Source organism: Panthera pardus, unplaced genomic scaffold (genome assembly GCF_024362965.1).
Source record: "Panthera pardus isolate Hobbes unplaced genomic scaffold, ASM2436296v1 HiC_scaffold_20, whole genome shotgun sequence".
In the NCBI taxonomy this organism is placed as follows: Eukaryota; Metazoa; Chordata; class Mammalia; order Carnivora; family Felidae; genus Panthera; species Panthera pardus.
In genome coordinates, this window is record NW_026526766.1 from 10,576,546 (window position 1) to 10,598,720 (window position 22,175).

Sequence of the window (22,175 nt, forward strand, 5' to 3'; positions counted from 1 at the left end):
CATGTGTGTGGATGCTCTTCCTCACTAAAGCTGGCGGGCTTTGGAGGACAGTGACAATGTATTTGACCTTGGTCTCATCCAGACCTCCCCCACAAAAGATGCTAAACAGCATATGGAATTAACGTATATCATATGTACGCATTTAAAAGCAATTAAGTGTATAATCTACTTTAGAAAGAGTTCTGCCCCAAATGCCTAAAACACAAAAAGTTTGCCACTTAAACTAGTAAAGTTTTGGTAATAATAATAATAAAAAAGACCTCTTTCAGAATATAAGTTCATACATACCTGATGGTATAAACTAAAAAGTTCTGGGTTATCCAAATTACATTCTCTCTTAGGAATACCAAATTAAACACAGCATAAGAAGTGAGACCCTGGCTAGCACTGTCTGAAAGGCCTGATGGCATAAAAATGTTTCGTCTTCTCTGCAATGCTTTCCAAGAGTTACGAGTTGTCAAAATTAAAACAAAACAAAACAACAACAACAACAGAAACATGAGCTGCAAAGGGAAGCATTTTGCTTGCAATTCTTATTACGTTTTCAGTACCAGTCAAGGTCATCAGCTGCATGAAAAATAGACCATTTAATTCTCAAACAATAATTGCGTCCATCTGTCTCCTTCTTTGTCAAAAGAAGTCAATGTTGAATATACTCTGTAGCTGATATACATACATATGCTGACGGACAGCACAATTTTTTGAAATGAAAGCAGAGATATTATCCTTTTATAAAAATAAACTTGGTCCCAGACAGGAGCAGAGAAAGAGTGAGCGAGAAGGAGCTTAAGAAAAAAGGCGGAGTCTTGCAGGAGAACTGTTTCGATGCAAGTCAATGTCGCGGAGTACCGTGGATCTCCTAACTCACTGTGTCCAGTGCGCCTCTCGACACGCTTGTTAAATTAACACACAGTAACAATCCAGCAAAAATAACTGCACAATCAGTCCGCTGTGACCAAAAAGGTGATGAGTTCACAAATAATTAATCTACCCCCACGTTTCCAACCATGATGACTTTTAGATTTCGCGTGAGGACTCCCCTGGAACATTTATTGAACATGTTTATGTTCTGCCCACCTGCCGGCTCACCCTACTTTCCCACAAACAGGGAAGGACTGAAGTTCACTTTGAATAGGACGGTGGACAGATTTTCCATTTTCCCCTGGGCGATTTGGGGTTATCCTGTAAATCCAAATATGGCCAGAAGAAGTCATCTCTCCCGTAGACTGTGACCAACCATTCAACAGGAGATGCCATGTAGGCCTTGTTTTGTACAGTATTGGGAGAACCATGCTTTGATAAATACACTGGCACTTCTGATTAACCACCCTCCACTATCCCGATCCCTCAGTATGGCCAAAATCTAATCAGACCCCATTTAGATGGAATCCCCACGGTCACTCGGATCCTGAAGCTTCCAGGGCTCTGTCAGGGAGCCTGCGGTCGGTCCTGCGCGGCAAATGTCCCGTGTTTTCAGTACCAGCGAGCACTTCGTCAGGGTCACGGGGGCCTCAGTCTCTAAGCGTGAAGACAGCTTTTCTTAACTGCCCTGTGACAACTGGGTTTCACATTTCCTGAAACTAGATCTGTGGAAGGAGTCTCTGAAATTAAAAAGGACAGAGAGAGAGAGAGAGAGAGAGAGAGAAAACAGAGGTAAGAAAGATCCCTTAGCCTTTTAAAGAGAGGGAGGGGGTAATCACAGGAAGGGGTCCCAGGGAGGTCAAGGAGAAGGGCAGGGGGTAAGCACTCAGGATGCAGGATGGAATCGGGACAGATCCGGTTCTGGAGGCTTCTCTAGGCCAGGCACACTCCCAGTGCTCCGATGCCCCATGCACCAGAGCGTGCCCCAATGGCCGGGCCTGATCACTGTCCTTTATCCCCCAGGAAGAGGCCTCCTTGCCCCGAACTCACCTCTTGGAACTCTCAATTCTGAATATCGGCTTGTAGAGTTCTGGAATTTTCCGCTCGATCATTGGCCTGAGGTTCTCTTTCAGCTTGTTGTAGTTCTTTTTGAGTTCCTGCTGATATTCCCTCTGGTCCGCCGTGATGAGACGTTTGTTTTTCTCCACGGCCTCACCGCATCTGAGATACACACACAACAGGGCAGAGAGGGGAATGAGGCTTTACTTCACAGGAGCGTGAAGTGCTTAGCTACTATCTAACGTTCCTCCAGTACCTCCAAGAGTGTGTCCAAACTTGCTAGCCTATCAGGGGGGCCTGTGGAGCCTTTCCAAATTCAGACTTCTGGACTCAGATTTAAGGAATCAGATCTCAGGAATGAGAATCGCTACAGAGTGATGACCCAGGCGATCTCGATGCTGTGAGATGCTCGGTGCCAGGCACCATACGAGGAGGTTTCCATACATTATCTGGTTAATTTCCCCAACAAATCTGGAAAGTCTGTGGCTCTGTGTCGTCTCTGAGGCTCAGCCACGTCAGGTGACTCGCCTAAGATAACACTGTGAGGAAGGGGTGGGTCCAGGTTTCAAACCCAGGGTCGTTGCAGAATGGAACATGCTAAGTGTGGGGCGCTTGGGGGGCTCACTTGGTTAGGCATCTAACTTCAGCTCAGGTCATGATCTCATGGTTCATGGGTTCAAGCCCTGTGTCAGTCTCTGTGCTGACAGCTCAGAGCCTGGAGACTGCTTCAGATTCTGTGTCTCCCTCTCTCTCTGCCCCTCCCCCGCTCTCTCTCTCTCTCAAAAATAAATAAACAATAATAATAATAAAAAAAAAAGCAACCAAGATTCCTGACATATGCAGGGCTCAGATGGAAATTAATGTCAAGTTGCTCCTAGAGAAACCCTTCTCAATCAGGGCTCATGGGCCACCCACCTGTACAAAGAGTGACCCTTGCCAAAGGGATGTGCTCACAATAAAACATCACAAAGCAGGGTGCTCAGTTGGCTAATTCGATTTCGGCTCAGGTCATGATCTCACGGTTCGTGGATTCGAGCCACGTCGGGCTCTGTGCTGACAGCTCAGAGCTTGGAGCCTGCTTTGGATTCTGTGTCTCCCTCTCTCTCTGCCCCTCCTCTGCTCACGTTCTGTTTCTGTCTCTCTCAAAAATAAACATTAAAAAAATTTTTTTTAAATGTCACAAAGCATATTATCAGGAAACCAACCCATCATGAGGGAGAACCAACAGAGGCAACAAGCAGAAGAAATAACCCAATAAGAATTTGAGACGACAGAACAATAGAAAAGACCAAAGCGAATACAGAGATGTAATAAAAGGCGTAAAATTCATGAGTAAAAAAATTGGAGAGTACGAAAGAAGAGATTAGGGAAATTTCAAAAAAGAACCAGATGAAACTTCTAGATCTAAAAATATAGTTACTAGGGGTACCGGGGTGGCTCAGTCAGTGAAGTGTCTGACTTTGGCTCGGGTCATAATTTCATGGTTCATGAGTTTGAGCCCAGCGTCGGGCTCCGTGCTGACAGCTCGGAACCTGGAACCTGCTTTGGATTCTGTGTCTCCCTCTCTCTCTGCCCCTCCCCTACTTGTGCTGTCTCTTTCTCTCTCTGTCTCAGAAATAAACAAACATTAAAAAGAAGTTAAAAATATAGCTACTAAAGCAAAGTCACAATGGACAGGTTAAAAAAATATACCAGACACAAATGGAGAACACAGGAGCTATACGACAGATCTAAGGAAATCACCGAAGCAATCAAAAAAAAAAAAAAAAAAGAATTAAAAATGTAAAACATTGGTTGAGGCGTGCCTGGGTGGCTCAGTCAGTTAAGCGTCCGGTTCCTGGTTTCAGCTCAGGAAACCAGTGATCTCAATGTTTGTGAAAACCTGCACTGAGAGTGAGGCGCCCGCCTGGAGTTCTCTCTCCCCCCTCTCGCCGCCCCTCCCCCACTCACTCTCTCCCTCAAAATAAATAAACTTAAAAATATAAATAAATAAAGAGATGCCAGCTGACAGTTTTCCAGCATCGCAAACAGACACGAATCGTCTCCTCGACAAGAGAAGACCCACACCCAACTCCACTGTGGTAAAACCGTAGAGTATCAGACAGAAAAATCGTTAAAACGCGTTGTGTTGATCTAACTTGGAGACAGTCAAGCCTCGTGTTTCCGGGGTCCCTCACAGCTTACGCTTCACACCGAAGAAGAAAATCATGTTATGTCAACATGATAAAGCCCTGCCTTTTATTCTACATTGTTCTACCCAAGGACACTTACAAATCAACAGACCTTGGAGGACGACCTAATGGTTGAAACCTAGCTGACATTGCGAAATTAGTAATAATTCTTTATTTTGCTTCAGATAATGGCATTCTGGCGATCAGTGTGGTTTAAACTGTTTTCCCCATAGCGGTGTCAGGTCTGGGTTCAGTCATGGGGACCTTGTTACCCAAACCCTCGGTATGACCACTCAACACATGTACAGGATAACCATCAAAGGTAAAGAGGGTAGAATGTGGCTGAGTGACAGGGGAACGCTACCTGGCCTGAGCAAAAATAAACCCATGATCACCGCTTCCCCCTAGAATTAGCCTGTGGCAGAAGGATTTGGTAACTCAGACACAAGCCAAAAGAACTCCCTTAACTGGATATTCCCCTAGCTTTTTATTTTTTATTTTTTTTAACCTTTATTTTTGAGACAGAGAGAGAGACAGCATGAACAGGGGAGGGTCAGAGAAAGAGGGAGACACAGAATCCAAAACAGGCTCCAGGCTCCGAGCTGTCAGCAGAGAGCCCAAAGTGGGGCTCGAACCCACGGACCGTGAGATCATGACCTGAGCCGAAGTCGGACGCTTAACCGACTGAGCCACCCAGGCGCCCCGATTCCCCTAGCTTTTAAGGTTGCCATTAAGTGAGGCAAATTGTAGGATGCCTGAGGTGGCATGTCCAAGGTTTCCAGAAGCGGTGGGAACGGGAGGTGTGTGACCTTTGAATCCTGAGAAATCCACCTCATCCCTTATTATTATTTTATTGCTTCTCGAGTAACTGTTCCACGAGCTACCGCCATGTGAAACATAAAATCAGGTTCAGGATGACTTCAAGACCCCGGTGGGGTGACAGACGACAACAGGCCTGCAGAAGCTGGCTTTACCTGCAGGCAGAGCTGGAGCTGACACCCACTTGCTACGCATTAGCACGATGACTCAAACACCGACACCCTCAATTTTCTCATCTGTAAAATGGGAATGATGATCTCATATGACCTCCTGGGGCCGTGGAGTCGGCTAAGGGAGAAGCTTTGATACTAAGGCAGACCCGTGCCTCTGGAGTGTGGCAGGTCGTAGTTTTCAAAAATGGTCACAGCAATAACTGCCCGTCCTGTGGACAGTGTGGCAGAGGTGATGCTCTGGGACTGGGTAACAGAAGGCAACGTGCCTTCTGCCTGGCTAGGTCTCGTGGGGCATGCACTGTGGCAATCCTGAACCGCCTTCTGGGTGAGTATTTTTCAGCGCAGACAGTGAGGAAGCCTTCAGGTGATCCGGGCCCCAGCGGCTGCCTGGTTGCCACTGAGAGGCTGAGCGAAAGCCACCTAGCTGAGCCCACCAACCCCTAGAGCCACATGCATAATAAGGAGATGTTGTCCTTTTAAGCCTCTGTGTTTTTCGGTAGCGGTAAATAAACACGGCGTTACGGGTGAGTGATGAATCACTAAATCCTACTCCTGAAACCGCTATAACACTACCTGTTAACTGACTTGGATTTAAATAAAATAAAAAAATAAATAAACAGAGCATTCCAAAGACAAATCTATGAATAGGTGGGGTGAAAATGTTCTAGCTTTTGTAGTAGTAATACTAATTTCTATTCTAACAAATTTTAAATACTATTTATTTTTGTTAATGTTTATTTGTGTTTGAGACGAAGAGAGAGCACGAGCAGGGGATGGGCAGAGAGAGATGGAGACGCAGAATCCGAAGCAGGCTCCGGGCTCCGAGCTGTCAGCACAGAGCCCGATGTGGGGCTTGAACCCACGAACCGTGGGATCATGACTTGAGCTGGAGTCGGATGCTTACCTGACTGAGTGGCCGAGGTGTTCCATACTCTAACAAATTTTATAATTTATACATTGTTTCATACACATTTTCTGTGTTTCCTCCGTTCTTCCACTTGGATTACATACACTGGATTTTATTAAACTTAAAATAATTTCCATTGTAATTTAAATCCATAAATAAAGAGAGCCGTGCACTAAATACACCTCCCTGGGCACAGCCATTTCTCTTGGGAAATCTACACAGTAGCATAGAACTATAACGTAAATAATTGTTTCACTGGCCTTGCCTGTAACATTTTCATTAGGTCCATGTACATCTGAAGTGTGCTGCTCTCACTCAGTGATGCTATTTCAGAAGCCCACCTCCTTTGTTGGTAACCTCACTGAACACAAGCATTTTCTTATAGCAGACGTGCCTGGGGCTTTCCAGCCGCCAGAGTCCCACAGAACCCACGCTGATGTGGACAAAGAGCGGGAAGTTTTAACTCCAGAACATGGTTCCTGGCTCTTGCTGACGGTCACTTCCTGGGGCCTCTCTGTAAGGACTTAGGCGTCTTGCCTACAGACAGGGTGGTCAGGTAGCCCTCCACCTCTGTATCTGTCGGCCTCCCTCCTCTGTGATGCTCCTTCAGCACAGCCCGCACGTCAGTCCCTTGGGATTGCCAAAAACCGGTAGCTGCTGCCTCAATCCATTCTATTTTTTAGTGATGGAACTCCACGTGGTGAGCCTACTTGGAACATGACATTTCCTAGCCTCCCTGACCGGATATGGAGAGCCGATGAGATACAAGATAAAGTCACCAGGAAGGCTCTTTAAAGGGGCAGAGATGTTTGCTCCTTCCTCATTTCTAGATGCTTCCCAAGGATGTGGTCAGGAGGGCCAGAGCCCTAAGCAGCCATCTTGTGACCGTGAGGCTGGACGCACTATAATCAGGATGGCCGAGCAAAAGAATGGAAAGAGGCCACACTGATGGCGTAGTTCTGGGGTGACAATCTCTGATCTTACTTTATATGAGAGGAAAACAAGTTTCTAGCTTATTGAAACCCATCTTCCTTCCATTCTCCATTTCTAGCACCTGAAGGCAGTTCCTAAAGAGAACAGCACAGAATAGTCCCTAAGAGTCTAGACTCTAGACTCTGGAGTCCCTAAGAGTCCAGACAGTCACCTCTGCATCCCGCTTTGGGGTGTATTAGCTTTGTGACATTAGGCAAGGTACTTAACCTTTCCATGCCTACTCCTTCCCCTGTGATATGGCGGCGATAATAGCCGACCTCGCAGTGCTTGTAAAGCCGAAATGAGTGAAAACCTGCGATGCTCAGAATGTGTAAGAACGCTGATTGTTGTTGTGGTTATGACTTCTGATGGAGCTAATCCGAGTACAAAAACTGCTCAATAGGAGAACGATGAACTGCTGGAGAATTTACGTTCCTGTCCCTCGTTTTTCACCGTTAATGAAAATAAGAGGCAAACAGATGCTGAGCTCTGTCCTGAGCCACACACCTGTGGCAACAGCAGGTGCAAATCCAGAGTCCTGTTTCTCCCAGGCTCCGGTCTCCTCGGCCCCCCCCCCCGTGTCTTACGGTACAAACCTTATGAAGGCACAGAAGTAAGCGGTGGACAATTGCTCCATTTAAATTTAAACTTCACTTTCTATATTTAAATTCAGTTTCTGCTTCCTATTCCAATTGATCGGGTCTCTATTCGTCCCACTGAATGATGTTACATTTACTGGTCACTTAGTTTGTGCAACCCTATTCTAAGCCCTGTGTATTAGCTCATCGTATCCGGACACTAGATCTAAGAGGTAGTTACTATTATAATTCCCATTTTTAAGTGGGGAGGGGCGCCTGGGGGGCTCAGTCAGTTAAGCGTCCGACTTCAGCTCAGGTCGTGATCTCTCGGTTCGTGAGTTCGAGCCCCACATCCAGCTCTGTGCTGATGGTGTGGAGCCTGCTTGGGATTCTCTCTCTCTCTCTCTCTCTCTCTCTCTCTCTCTACCCCTTACGTGCTTGTTCATGTGTTCACTCTCTCTCTCTCTCTCTCTCAAAATAAATAAACTCTTTCAAAAGGGATTTTAAAAAAGGGGTGCCTGGGTGGCTCAGTAGGTTAAGCATCCGATCTCAGCTCAGGTCACGATCTCATGGTTTGTGGGTTTGAGCCCTGCATCGGGCTCTCTGCTGTCAGTGCAGAGCCCGCTTCAGATCCTCTCTCTCCCTCTCTCTCTAACCCTCCCCTGATTTCTCTCTCTCTCAAAAATAAATAAACATTAAAAAAAAAAGTTGGGGTTAGGTAGCTTGCCCAAGGTCACACAGCTAGTTAAGGCACAGGGGATGTAAACCCAGGCAGCCTGGCTGGGGAGCCCACACTCCTGGCCCCCACACCTCATGTTCCACCCGGGAAGACGCTGGCCTCCCAGCCTGAACCCGGCTGCAAGTGCTCTCGCTCGAGCCCCAGTTGGCAGTGTTCTGCCTTTCTCAGCTTCTTCCGGGTACCTCGTTAGCAAGTGTCCACTCGGGGCCGGAATGGGGAACATCTGACAGAGACACTGGAGAAACTGAGGACTGTGCTCCCGGCCCTTTAAGGCAAAGGACGGGTGGCTTGGGGACAGGGCGCTAGGGCACACGTGGCCCCTGTGCAGGGACAGCTGCAGCAGGTGTGAGCCGACCATGGGCTCCTCCAGGCATACCTCCCTGTGTCTCCAACTCAGCCCCTTCACCTCCTGCCTCCCCGGCCGGCCTCTGCCAGACCCCAGACCCAGACCCAGACCCCAGACCCCAAGGGGAGCCTGTCCAGGGTGAAGAGTTTAAATCCTGGATCTGCCACTTACTTGCTGTGTGACCTTGGCTAATTATAACCTTCTTCAACCTCATTTCCTTCATCTATAAAATGGGTTTATGGGGATGAAACGGTATCAGGTGTGGGAGGACCTAGCCAAGTAACTCTCAACGTTGCCCGCTTTCCTTGGGGCAGAGGGGTCTGCTCATGAGACTGACAGGGCGAGGCACGGTGGGGGCAGGGAGCGCGCCCCGGGGCGGACAAGGGGCAGTGGCTGGATCTTTCTGTTGTCCCCTCAGAGCCCCCTCTACCTCCTCTGGTTGGGCCTGTGTGACCATCTCCCTCACGGAAGGTACAGTGGCCCTTTTCCCTCCTCCTAATGCCAGATGTGGGGGGTGGGGGGCTAGACTGGGGCTACAGGCTTGGGAAGGTGTCTGGGTCTCACATCTGACACCCGGAAGTAGATTCTGAGGACCTGAGGAACACACTAGAATCCAGGCAGAGGGGCACGGTTCACCAGATCAGACTACAAGATAGTCTTTAGTGCCATTACCCTGGCCTCAACCTCTTTCAGGCCCCAAGAGACACAGAGTCCTGGGGCTCAAATGCTTGTATGATATTCTCCCATTCCGTATCAGCCCCAGCAACCCTCCAGCATGGGACCAGCCTTGAGGACCCAGAGCTGGATCACAAGAGTTGGCCGGGGTGGGGGTGAGGGGTGCTAAGAGAGAAGGACAAGGTCACATTGTAACAAAAATGGATTTCTTTAGAATCATTGCAGGAGACAGGAAGGAGGGGCTGAGCCCTGTGTGTGCGCGTGGGGGGTGTGTGCGTGCACTGTTCCTGCATGGCCGTGGAACCTGTCCCACTTGGCAGTTTTCTAGCGTCCTTGGCCTGCTGATAAGGTCTCTGTAACCCTGGAAAAGTGACAGAAGTCATTACTGTGTCCCCACCACTGACCTGCTTCAGAGCAACCTCACATGATATTTAAGGCTTTGTTTTCCTATCAAACATTGAAATCTCTTTCTACCTCCTGCTTCTGTTTCTACCTACGCTATACACGTTGGTTTTCCTTTGGCTCCTTGGGCAAAATCTCCCTCCTTCCTCTTCACAGACCCTAAATGCAGTTTAAAAACAGCACCCCTCAACACCCTGTTTTCTGAGTCTGTGACCAGATGTGCAACAGAACCCTGTCTGGATGAATTTGAAACTATGTCCCCTAACATAGCCATTGAGGATGTGATCTTTTATTTAAATATAAAAGTAAATTTAAAAGTCACTTAGTCCTTATAAGGGTGAGAGAGTTCAGATGTTATGGACTGAATGTTTGTGTCTCCCCGAATTCCTGTGTTCAAGCCCCTGTGTATTTGGGGGCAGGACAGGCGCCCCGAGGAATTTCGATTTAAATTAGGCCATGGGGGAAGGGGGGCTCCTGGGCGGCTCAGTAGTTAAGCGTCCAACTCTTGATTTCAGCTCAGGTCATGCATGATCTCACGATTCCTGAGATGGAACTCCACGTTGGGCTCTGGGCTGACAGTGTGGGATTCTCTCTCTCTCTCTCTCTCAAATAAACAGTAAAAATATTTTTAACAATAAACAAATTAGGCCATGGGGATGGGACCCACGTGATAGGATTCGTGCCCTTCTGAGCAAGCTTCCCTCCTCCTCCTCGCTCTACCATGTGAGGGTACAGTGACCACGGGGCCTCCCAGCAGGAGAGCCCTCACCGGCCACCCCGTCTGCCAGCACCTTCCTCTTGGCCTCCCCAGCCTCCAACACTTTGAGAAATAAATGTCTGTTGTTCAAGCCACTCAGTCTTTGGGATCTGGTTACATCAGCCCAAGCTAAGACAGAAACATAAGAAGAACACTAAAAAGCCCAGATTGGCTCACGTTGCCGTGTCTAAAATGGCTTGAGTACTTTGGGGAGCAGGGGAAGGAAACAGAATGGTGTATCTCACCATCTCGGCTTCTGAAACCCCGAGGCGTTCCTTCTTATCGCAGGAAACGGCAGGAGGGGATCAAGGGCCCGACCTGGCAGGCCCGGCTGGGTGAGCACCTGCCGCGGTGGCCCGCGTGCCAGGCCCAGGACGGCGGAGCTGAGTCAGAGGCCGCTGCCCGGCGGGCCGGCTGTGGGGCACCTGGCGGGCGGACGTTTCCGCTCTCGGTGAAAAGGCATCACAAGGCCCCCTCATGTTCCCCTTGGAAGTCGGGGCTCATCAACCCGCTGCCCGAGTCCGCTGAGAAGCGGGAGCTCTCCCGGGGAAACCCAAGAGCCGTCCGAGCCCCCCCTGTTTTCCACTCCTGCGTCACCGCGGCCGGGGGAAAGCCGAGAGTGGGGAGGAAATTCCCCGGGTGCCAACGATGTGACAGCGTGTTTCCTCCGGTCACGAAAGGGCTGCAACTTGCTGGGGGGACTCGAGAAGCCGTGAAACGGTGCAGGGAGAGGAAGGTCACCTCGCCCACCGCTCGTGGTGATGGCTTAAGATTCACAGGCTAAGAAACAAAATCACGTCTCTTCACAAGCTGGCTTTTGTATTTCAGCTCTTTTCAGACCCCCACCTGCCAGAACCGCGGGGTCTCTCTCCTCCTGTCCCAGCAGGTTCCCCGGGACATGCTGCCCTTACTCAGAGGAGCCCCCCGGGCCCTCCGAGGGCCTTACTTTACGGGGCATGGCTCCCTCTTCCCACCCCTCCCCTCCCGCTGTACCTAAATATTCAAGACCAAGTTTGAGTGATGCTTCCACAGAAGCTTCCCGTGTTCCTTTCTGCACCCTGGAGCCCTGTATTCCCTGTGCTCTCAACAGTGTGTCCTATGCGCTGCACCGTGTTGGTGTTTAGTCGTGCGGATACGTGCCCTTTAGGGAGCAGAGGGACACTCGGCTATATGGTCCGCAACTGACATCACACCCGCGTCATCATCCTCTGTCCCACTAAATGTGTCAGAGGCTCAGAGAGGCCTGGGCCGCTGCCAGCTGCAGGGGTCTCCAGCCGTAACTACATTTATTTACGTACTATTTATCTATTTATGTTTAAATTATCTATTTATGTTTAAAGTTTATTTATTTCGAGAAAGAGAAAGAGAGTGTGTGTGAGCGGGGGAGGGACAGAGAGCGAGGGAGAGAGAGAACCCCAGGCAGGCTCCACGCTGCCCGTGCCAGAGCTCGATGCTGGGCTCCAACTCAAGAACCGCGAGATCGTGACCTGAGCCGAAATCAAGGGTCGGAAGCTTCACCTGGCTGAACCACCCAGGGGTTTCCATAACTAATTTTCAATGAAGATACGTGCAGAGGCATTTGATTTTTTTAAAAACATTCCCCCAATATTTTTCTAGGTTTTTGTTCTCTAAAAATGCACTGGTCACTGTAGAAAATGTAGCTTTGGGGTCATGTCAGAATTGGTGTCAGATCCAGGACCCAATTCAAACGCCGAGGCGTTAATAACTATAACCTCTGTGTGTGCCGTGTGTGTGGGTGTGTGCACACAGACCCACAGACGCACAGACACATGCTATCGTGACACAGCTGTGGCTCACTGCAGGATCAAGTGAGTCCCCTCCATACACGGCAAGTGGGGCAGATCTCTCACCAGAGCCTGCGGAGGAGGGGTATCTCTAGTCTCACCCAACACGAGCAATCTGATGAATCTCCAGTGAATTTCACAAACTTCCACTTTTAGCCTCCTTTATTCTCCGTTTGCCAGCTGAGTTTATTCCTGTACCTGATCCGCTGCACCAAGGTTCTGGATGAAAAGAAATACTGGTGTACGTTCTCCTGACGTTGTTCCCTCTTATGGGAGGAAGACCATCGCATCCTTCACAATGCTTCATTTTAGGACCGCAGGAGACCCCACTAGACCTGTCTGTATTGCAAGAGCTTGTCAACCACGCTCAAAGATGCACCCCTGTGTTTGCAAGACCTATGCAGCCTGAACAGGCTAGGTTTTATTTTTTTTTAAATGTTTATTCATTTTTGAGAGAGAGAGAGAGAGAATGAGCAGGGGAGGGGCGGAGAGAGAGGGGGGGCAGAGGAGCCGAAGCAGGCTGTATGTGGACAGCAGCGAGCCCGACGCGGGGCTCAAACTCACGAACTATGAGATCATGGCCTGAGCTAAAGTCAGATGCTCAACCCACTGAGTCACCTGGGCACCCCCTGAACAGTTGATGCCAACTCCCCTGCAGAATTCAGGAGCAGAGGCTTGTCTGGCGAAGTGAACTGCCAGACAGACCATACCTTTGAAAAAACCCACTTTTAGAATCTTGCCTTTACCAAATTTGAGGCAGGGCCTATTCTTAAGATTCTAAAAACAAGTTATTGTGTGATACTAAAAATTATAAAGACCGTGCCACCCCCCCTTGCGGACTTGAAAGCACTGTGGACAATCAGCACATTGATGGAGGTGTGAGCCCATCAGATTCAGAAGAGCTGGATTTGAACTCTGCTCTCCTACTAACTAGCCACGTGGCCTTAGGCAAAATCACCTCCCATCTCTGAACCTCTGTTTCCCCTTTTGCAAAACGAGGCTGGTGATAATACCTGTTTGATGTGTGAGACACACATGGGACAATAAACATGAAAGCACTTTACAGCTTAAATGTCAGTTACTTAATAGTAGCCCACGTGTCACTGTCCCACTGTAGAGATTCTTCGACATGACTGTGCATCAGAATCCCCAGAGGGCTTGTTAAAACTCAAGACTGCTGGGCCTTACTTCTGGAGATTCTGATTCAGCAGGTCTGGTTGGTGCCTGAGAAGTCGCCTTTCTAGCAAGTTCTCAGGTGATGCTGTAGCTGCTTGGTCTGGGGACCACACATCGAGAACCACTGTTTTACCGCATTCCCGGCCATTTTCCTTCTTACCGCATTATGAATTCCTTAAAGCATAACCTCAGCTTGTTGTGATGTCGATAGAGCTTTGGGTCAGCTGGAATTTCGGCCAAGAACACTTGGGCTACTTCCAACGGTCCCTGATGGGAAAAGTAACAAAACAAGAGGACACTGGAATGAAAATTGAATTACTTGGGAGAAAATCTTGGAGCGACTCCTCCGTTTGAGCAATGAATTCTGTGGTCAGTTTGATCACAATCAAAACAAAAAAAGAAAGCAAGGGAGGTCTTGAACTTCTCAGGAAACCTTGATTTCTTAGGAGTCCGGAGTTTTAGGAGAATAGGTTAGGAGACATGTATTTTCTTAATCAAAGCTGCTAATAATAGGATCTTCATGTGTAAAGGTAACACCTCACCAGGGATGTGCTTCGAGTTCCTTTTCTAAAAATGGGGATTGTCCTGATCCATCCATTCCCCTTCACTACTCCGGCTGCCCTGGTGGTGAGCATCATTTTGTGTATTTGGTGGCTTGAGTCAGAGATGTGCACAGTAGTGCATATGTAGTTCATGGTCACGGGCTTGTAAGGCCTTCCATTTTCATGAAAGGATCAGGACTTAAAGCAAAGACTTCCTAATTGTTTTCTGATTTTGGCAATATAATAGTCATTTCTCCTCTGGGCTATTTCTGCTCCCTCAATAGCATCCGGGTACGGTTTTTGCAGGGAAGTCCGGCTGCACTGAGTGAGGAAAAACTCACGATATTCAGTGAGCTTTTGAGTGGAGGTGTAGACGAGAGCAGATCCGGATCAGAAATTAAGGATGCTTACCGGACAGAAAGTATGAAGCTAGCACCTCCCTGCATCCGAGACTGGTTGAGTTGCATGCTTGGTTTGGGAGTGAGGATTCTAATGGGTTTGAGAACATCTGGCTTGGTCTGAATTGGCACGGGGAGCCTGGTCCCTGGTCACGGTGGTTGACAAGGCCCCTGGCATGCTGGGCTCATCTGGTGACTGACCCAGGGGCTGCATGGTCCCGACCCTTCCCCGTCTCTCCTGCAGACGTCCTTCGGTTGGTCTCAAGCTCTGCAACAGGTCTGCCTCCACTGGGCATGACTCAGCTCTCCGCAACAGGACCCCAGATCTGGAGCATACCGCCAGGTCTGGCCTCAAAGTGAAGACTTCTCTTCAACGTGGCCCGCTCGTGTCTGGGACTTCTCTTCTACGGGGGGTTGTTACATGAAGCAGAAGGGGCCCCCTCAGAGTGTTCTAAGCCTCGTACGTGGCGGCTCTAAGTTTAGGGGTACCATTTATGCGTGGATCGCCCTCCTCATCAACCTCAGGGAGGGAGGGTGTAGACATATAGCGAAAACCAAAAAAACGAGGAGCAGAGGAGTGGCGGCCAGCTGGTTTTGCTCACCTGGTTCACAGTAGCTCCGACAGAGCCCTGCAGCACCATCTGGAGCATCTTGGCATCGGGGGGCTCCTGGTTAATGGCAACCGCTAACTGGAGGGTCTTCTTCTTCATGTCTTCAATGGCGACTTCAATTGGCGTCAAAACGAACTGAACATAAGACACAAGCGTAGGGAAGTCACCGTCTGGTCTCGTAAGCCACGGACGAACCTGGGGCTACGATAGACCTGGATCTGAAGAAGCTGGTTAAGGAGCCTTTCAGAGTAAGTCAAAATGATCTGGGTGGGTGAAGAGGTAGGCGAGGCCCAACAGTTCTGGAACACTGCCTGTGTTCCAGGGACTTGGCATACATTTCTCGCTGACTACTTTAAACAGCCTCTGCATTCTGTCCATTTTACAGCAAAGGGGGGGGGGGGGGATTTGTAAAGTGAATTAAGTGCCACAGAATGACACAGGTCCTGAGGAGAGAGCTCAGAATTTAATTGCAATGATGTCTGCATTCAAAATCCATGTTCTTGCTACGCTTTTCAGTTTTCTTTCCCATTATTGAACAAGTTACTTGGCTTATATTTGGAAAGGGTATCAGAAGAACCATCCTTAAAAGATTCCCCCCCCCCCCCCCGCCATAATACATGATTTTGGCATTATTTATGTCTTGTCCAACTCACTCTGAAAGTGAATTCCTGGTCAGTAGAATCCTCTTAAGGGTCAATCTGCTAGTTGCCAAGTTCTGTGGGTTTGGGGTAGGGTCCTTCCTGAAAGTCATAGGGCCACCCTGTCCTCACTTCATATCCTGAAGTCCTAATTTCCTAGTACCTCAGAATGTGACCTTATCTGAGACAGGGTCTTTATAGAGGTAATCAAGTTTAAGAGAGGTCATAAGGGTGCCCTATATGACAAGTGTCCTCACAAGAAGAGGCAACTTGGACGCAGAGATACACATAGAAGGAGAGGATATAAAGACACAAGGAGAAGACAGTCGTATACTAGTCAAGGAGAGAGGCCCAGAATGCATCCTTCCCCTCACAGCACTTGGAAGGAATCAATTCTGCCAACATCTTGATTTGGACGCTCACCTCCAGAACTGTGAGACCATACATTTCCGGTTCATGGTCCTTTGTTACGACAGTCCTAGCAATCTAACACACTGAGGTTCTCAAGGAGCTAGCAATGGCCAAGATAAAGCTGTGAGGACTCTTACCGGGACCATGAGTTTATTCCTGTGCCAGGCCTCCCTGCCCTCATGTTCAAAAGTCCAAAACAATAAGAAATAGAACAGATGCCTTCTAGACCAACCTCCTCTTAACCAAGTCACTCATTCAGGACTTCCCTCACCTCCCGCTCTCTGATGTGGTTGCTGAACACCCTAGCCGGTGGGCAGTGAGCTCAGTCACTTCTGCTCCTGCCCGATGAGGTATTTGTTCATCAAAGTTCACCTCTGTGTGTTCACCCACTTGATGATGCCTGTTATGCTTGTTATTTTAATGACCTAATCTAATTAAATAATGCATAAGCCGATGAACTGTGGGTGTGGAAAGAAACAGAATTGTTTCTCTGAAAACCAAGCTGTATGCTGGGGCAGGGCATCATGAAAGTGAGTTGCTATAAAGATTCCTGTCATATTAGGTGTGCATGAGACAACCGTAAAAGGCCAGGGGCGAAAAAGTCATGAAAATCCAGAAGGACTCTGCCCTCGTATTGTTTAGCAAGTATCTCTAAGCTCCCCCTCTGCTTTATAGAAATGAAAACTGAAAATCATGCGCAGCGCATTACAGGTGGGGTTTATACAAGAGACACAGGTGAATTGTCATCGGCCAAACCCAAACCACAGGGAAGGCTGGGGCCCCATATAAACCGAATGGCAAATAAATGTACACTTAGGTATTTTTAAGTAAAATAAAATGCTTACCCTATGCCTAATTTTGAGACACCTTCTTGATCAGTCCTATTACAAGGGGTTCAAAGTCTTCTGTACATAGAACCAGGGAAGGGAAAGGGGTCCTCGCTATCAGTATGTAGACGGGGAAACTGAAGGGAAATGAGTGCCTTGGGCAAAGCCACGGGGGGAATCTGGGACTAGAAGTCAGTTGCTCTCCTCATCTACCTCGCACGGGGCCCTTCTTCCAGCTCACCATCAACTCATGGGGCTACTCGCATCCTGTTCCGTCTCTAACAATTAATAACCCAACTGTAAGCCTCCAAATATATAAAAATTGAAATATTTAACATTTCAGTGTATATTTCATATAAACATATCATGAAAAGACACATGTTAAATACTATAGTCATGTCATGATATTTATATTAAAGATATAAATCCTACATAGCAAATACTTCAATATAAAGTGGTGCTATGAAACATGTAGCTGCCTACATGGGATTCCCTGGGGCCATGACTGTCAGAGCGCGACCCACCACCGTGATATCTCAAGCATGTCTCGTTTTGGGTTCTCACTCCAGTCTACCACGAAGGAGCACGGAGGAGGGGTGTGTGGCACCCTGGGAGAGAGACTCATGCATTGAGTGGTGACCTCAGTCCGGGGGCCATTACCTCTTCCTTCTGGATGACGCCGATCCTGGTCTTGATGTAGGGGAAGGCGTGCATGGTGGTCAGGACGGTGTTCCTCCGGTATTGCTCGTGGAGCTCTCCCCGAGGCCGCCCCTCCAGGGTGAAGGGCGTGGTGTACATGAACCTTCGCAGATTGAAATTCTTCTCAAAGTAGGTGACCCTGTCTTTCATCTCATACTCATCAAAGTAGGGCTCCACAAAAGTGATTTGTATGTAGGCCTGGAGGGGAAAAGGTGGGGGAAGGAGGAGATGAGCTCGGCTGCAAACCACCCAGGATGCACCGGGGAGGCATGCCAGAACACAGCACGGCTGCACCACCCCTGTGCGTGCACAAAAGCCACAGCAGCTGAGAGCCTCGGGTCAGACGTCAGCCGCCAGGCGTCAGCCATCCCTGCTCTGCGCCCCCAGGGACGGGAAGGAGTGTGAGAAGGACGGGGCAGCGTGCCCATGTGAGGTCAGATCCACAAGCTGCCCCTCCAAGCAGAGCTACCTCATCTCCCTGAAACCTGGTATGCAAGTTCGCAAACAGACAAGTTTTCCTTTTGGGCACAACTGTGACCACTGTTCACTCAGGAGAATGGCCACATGAAAGGAAACGGACAGTACGGAGCATCGCCAAGGATGGAGAGGAGCTGGGACTCTCATATACGGATGGTGGGAATGTAAAATGGTACCGCCCTTCTGAAGGAGGGCGGCGGTTTCTTACCCAGAGAGAAGACACTGACCATACGACCTAGGAATCCCACTCTGATGTGTGCACCCAAGAGAAATGAAAACTTACGTGCACACTGTCCAGAGCAGACTTCATAACGGACAAGACTGGAAACAACCCAAATGTCCCTCCCGTGGAGAATGGGGAAACAGGAAGTGGTACATCCATCCATCCAACAGAAGACCGCTCAGCAATAGGGGCGCCTGGGTGGCTCGGTCGGTTAAGCGTCCGACTTCAGCTCAGGTCATGATCTCGTGGTTCATGGGTACAAGCCCCGCGTCAGGCTCTGTGCGGACAGCTCAGAGCCTGGAGCCTGCTTTAGATTCTGTGTCTCCCTCTCCTCTGCCCCTCCCCCGCTCATGCGCTGTCTCTCTCGGTCTCAAAAATGAATAAGCATTAAAAAAATGAAAAATAGGGGCGCCTGGGTGGCTCAGTCGGTAAAGCGTCCGACTTCAGCTCAGGTCACGATCTCGCGGTCCGTGAGTTCAAGGCCCGCGTCGGGCTCTGTGCGGACAGCTCAGAGCCTGGAGCCTGCTTTGGATTCTGTGTCTCCCTCTCTCTCTGCCCCTCCCCCACTTGCACTCTGTCTCTGTCTCTGAAAAATGAATAAACGTTAAAAAATTGTTTAAAAAAAATGAAAAATAAAAGTAAACATTAAAAAAATGAAAAAAAAAAAAAAAAAGAGTACCACTCAGCAATACAAAGGAACAAACTGCCACAACATGGATGAATCCCAAATGCATCATGTGAAATGACAGTAGCCACACCCAAAAGTCTGTATGGGTCCACTTGTATAGGTTTCCATTTAAGTGACATCCTGGAAAAGGCCAAACTACAGAGACAGACTGCCGATCAATGACTGTCAGGGGGCTAAAGGTAGAAAGAAGGGGCGTGGGGGAATATTTTGGGGTGATGGAACTTTTCTTTATGGTGGTGGTTACATGTGTTTGTCAAAACTCATAGAACTAAACGCCAGAAAGGTGAATTTCACCACATGTACCTCATTTTAAAATTCGCACGCACGTGCACATCTGCACATACACTAAAGAAGGGCATTTATTAAGAAAGAAGGCCTCTTAGGGGCGCCTGGGTGGCTTAGTTGGTTCAGTATTCGACTCTTGATTTGGGCTCAGGTCATGATCCCACGGTCATGGGATCAAGCCCTCATTAGGCTCTGTGCTAACTGTGGAGCCCGCTTGAGATTCTCTCCTTCTCCCTCTGCCCTTCTCCCCTGCTTGCGCATGCTCTCTGTCTCTCTCTATAAGAAAGAAAGGAAGAACAAAAGAATGAAAAAAAAGAAAGAAAGCTTCTTCAGAAAAAAAAAAAAAAATGACAATGACCATAGATCCCATAACACCCGCCCACTGAAACGGATGGAAGACATAATTGACCTCAGACTGTAAATCGCCATTTAGTGTGATGAAGTCCGACGGTTATTCTGGGTTCAGCTTCTCATCTAGAACTCTCATAACCTGCCGTGGGCATTTGAAAAGAGGGGAACAGCGCACCCTGCATCAGGGACATCGCTGGCGATTCTACCCAGCGCGTGCTATGGGCATCCATCTTCCAAGGACCTCCGACACTTCTAAGCTTAGCTCAGCTCTTACCACACTTACTACTACAGGCCTGGACTAGGGAAGGTGTCTGAAGCGAGCAAGTCTTCTGAAATATGCAGAAAAACAAACTCTTAACATTTGGTCAATTCCTCCCTACTTGCATCATCTCCTGAGTGTCCTGGAGGACAGGAGCGAGGGAAGGGTTTGGACTCTTACTTCGCAGGCCTGCCAGATGGCAAACACTCCTCTGTCCCCCAGCGTGTAATAAATGCCTTGAACTTGCATTATTCCCAGCAGCTTAGACAGCCTCGTGGACATATCTAAGAGGTGGGCTGTGTAGGAAGACAGCACCCAGTAATACAGTAAGGAATGTAGCTTGTCTTCGTCTGCCTTTCCTGGCACAGTTTCCCAAACCCTTGGAATTTCCTGAGAGATAGGAGTATCTTTGTTATTCTAATGAGGTGACTCAAGCTTGGTGGGTCCCCAGGATGGGGGCTGCTCACCCAAAAGACCAATCATGTGATTAGAGGGTTGGGACTTTGGGCTGACTCTTTGGTCTCTCCCAGGGAGGGGAGGTGGGGGCTGGAGACTTAAGTAATATGGCCGCGAGTTAACCGATCATGCCTGGACATTAAACTCTGGACACCGAGGCTCCATGGAGCTTCCTGACAGGTGGACGTACTGAGCTGCTGGGCGGGGGGGACATGCCTAGATTCCACAAGGAAGGTGCACGGAAACCCTGGGGTCTGTCCCAGGCTTTGCCTTATGCGTACCCTTTATCATAAAACTGTAATTGTCTTTTTAAAAATTTTTTTTAATGTTTATTTATTTTTGAGAGAGAGATAGAGCATGAGTGGGGGAGGAGCAGAGAGAGAGGGAGACACAGAATCCAAAGCAGGCTCCAGGCTTTGAGCGGTCAGCCCAGAGCCCGATGTGGGGCTCGAACCCATGGCCTGTGAGATCATGACCTGAGCTGAAGTCAGACGCTTAACCCACTGAGCCACCCAGATGCCCCTAAAACTGTAATTGTCTTAAGGCACTTTCCTGAATTCTGTGAGTTATTCTAGTGGATTACCTAATCCGAGGGCTGCCATAGGAACCCCCAAGTTTACTAGCCCTTTGGTCAGAAGTGCAGGTGGCCCGAGGCTAGTGTCAGAAGAGCCTGCAACTTGTGGAGGGTGACGCTAGCTCCGGCTGGGGAAAGTCCAACTGCACGCGGCACAGCCAGCTGGGGGTGGGACAGAATACACCCTCATGTGAAAAGTGAGGACACTGAGGCCCGAGCCCTTTCCATCGTTCCCCCAACCGCACAGGGGCCCTACACGGGGCTGGAAGAAATTCCTGCAGCCTAAAGAAGGGGGCCACTACATGGCAGTGAGAAGCGTGCATCTTTTCAGTATGTTTGAAGGTGAGAGTGTCAAGTTTGGAGAGAAAGGCAATAAAGGGCAATGATGAAGAGGATGGGTTTGAGGATGACAGACTCCGAGCTTGAGTGCTGGCTTTGACACTTGCGTGATCCTGGAATGCCACTTATTCATTTTGTGCCTCAGTTTTCTCCTCTGTAAAATAGGAATAACAACACCTACTTCAAAGGGCTCTCGGAGGATGAAATGAAATGAAGTAAAGAAAGGGCCTGATGGAGTGCCAGGAACACAGTCGATGTTTAATTAATGGTAGCTCTTGTTCTGGTTCCTGCCTTTGAGTACGGTTTCTTTATGATCCAACCATTTAATTGCTGAACCCTAGACAAAAAAGTATGGCTGCACTTAAGTGACTTTGAGAGCCCAGAGAGAGGTCATTTTATGTTCTTGGCATAAGGACAAAGAGAATCAGAGCCCGAGGGTTACTTCTTGTAAATTTCCCCATACCTTGTTAGGATCCAACTTGGTTTTGTCCACTGGAGCAGAGTCTTTTATCACTTCCACAAATTCTGCACCAAAACACTGACCATAAAATCCCTAGGCAAGAAGAACCAACAGATTATAAAGGTGACCTAAATGTAATGCAAGTCTTTGAGTCTCAGAGGCGGAGTCAGTTTGGAATAAGTGTAAGGAAGAATTTGCTCATTGATTATTGGAAGTTCTTCTGAACTAATGAGGCAGGTTCAGCATTTCTGGAGACAAAAATAAAAATATAAGGAAGTGCAGCATGGCAAACTGACATAGGCTTCCTTTTAATGAGTATGCTTGAGGTCTGATTCAACCAATGTCATCATATTTCCTGAGAAGCTTTAGGGGAATGGCACAATTTCCTTCTTGCCTTTTGTATCCCAGGAACTTGGAGGTCACCAGGCTTCCCAGAATGTGACAAACCATACTCCACAAGAAGACAAAATATATACTTCTAGTTCTATGTTGAAGAA

General features: G+C 48.5%; 1 protein-coding gene across 5 annotated transcripts in view; it reads right to left on the reverse strand.

The window, feature by feature from the left end:
• Positions 1-499: 499 nt before the first annotated feature.
• Positions 500-22,175, reverse strand: part of DOCK8 (dedicator of cytokinesis 8) — a 226,997-nt gene continuing 205,321 nt past the window's right edge. For all 5 annotated transcript variants that reach the window (XM_019463659.2, XM_019463658.2, XM_019463660.2 and 2 more), the window contains 6 exons: positions 21,682-21,771; positions 17,528-17,764; positions 14,983-15,126; positions 13,601-13,707; positions 1,912-2,082; positions 500-1,601 (listed from right to left, as the gene is read on the reverse strand). In XM_019463659.2, coding sequence (XP_019319204.1) covers positions 1,541-1,601; positions 1,912-2,082; positions 13,601-13,707; positions 14,983-15,126; positions 17,528-17,764; positions 21,682-21,771 — 810 coding nt within the window. In that variant the 3' untranslated portion in view covers positions 500-1,540. The remainder of the gene's footprint in view (positions 1,602-1,911; positions 2,083-13,600; positions 13,708-14,982; positions 15,127-17,527; positions 17,765-21,681; positions 21,772-22,175) is intronic.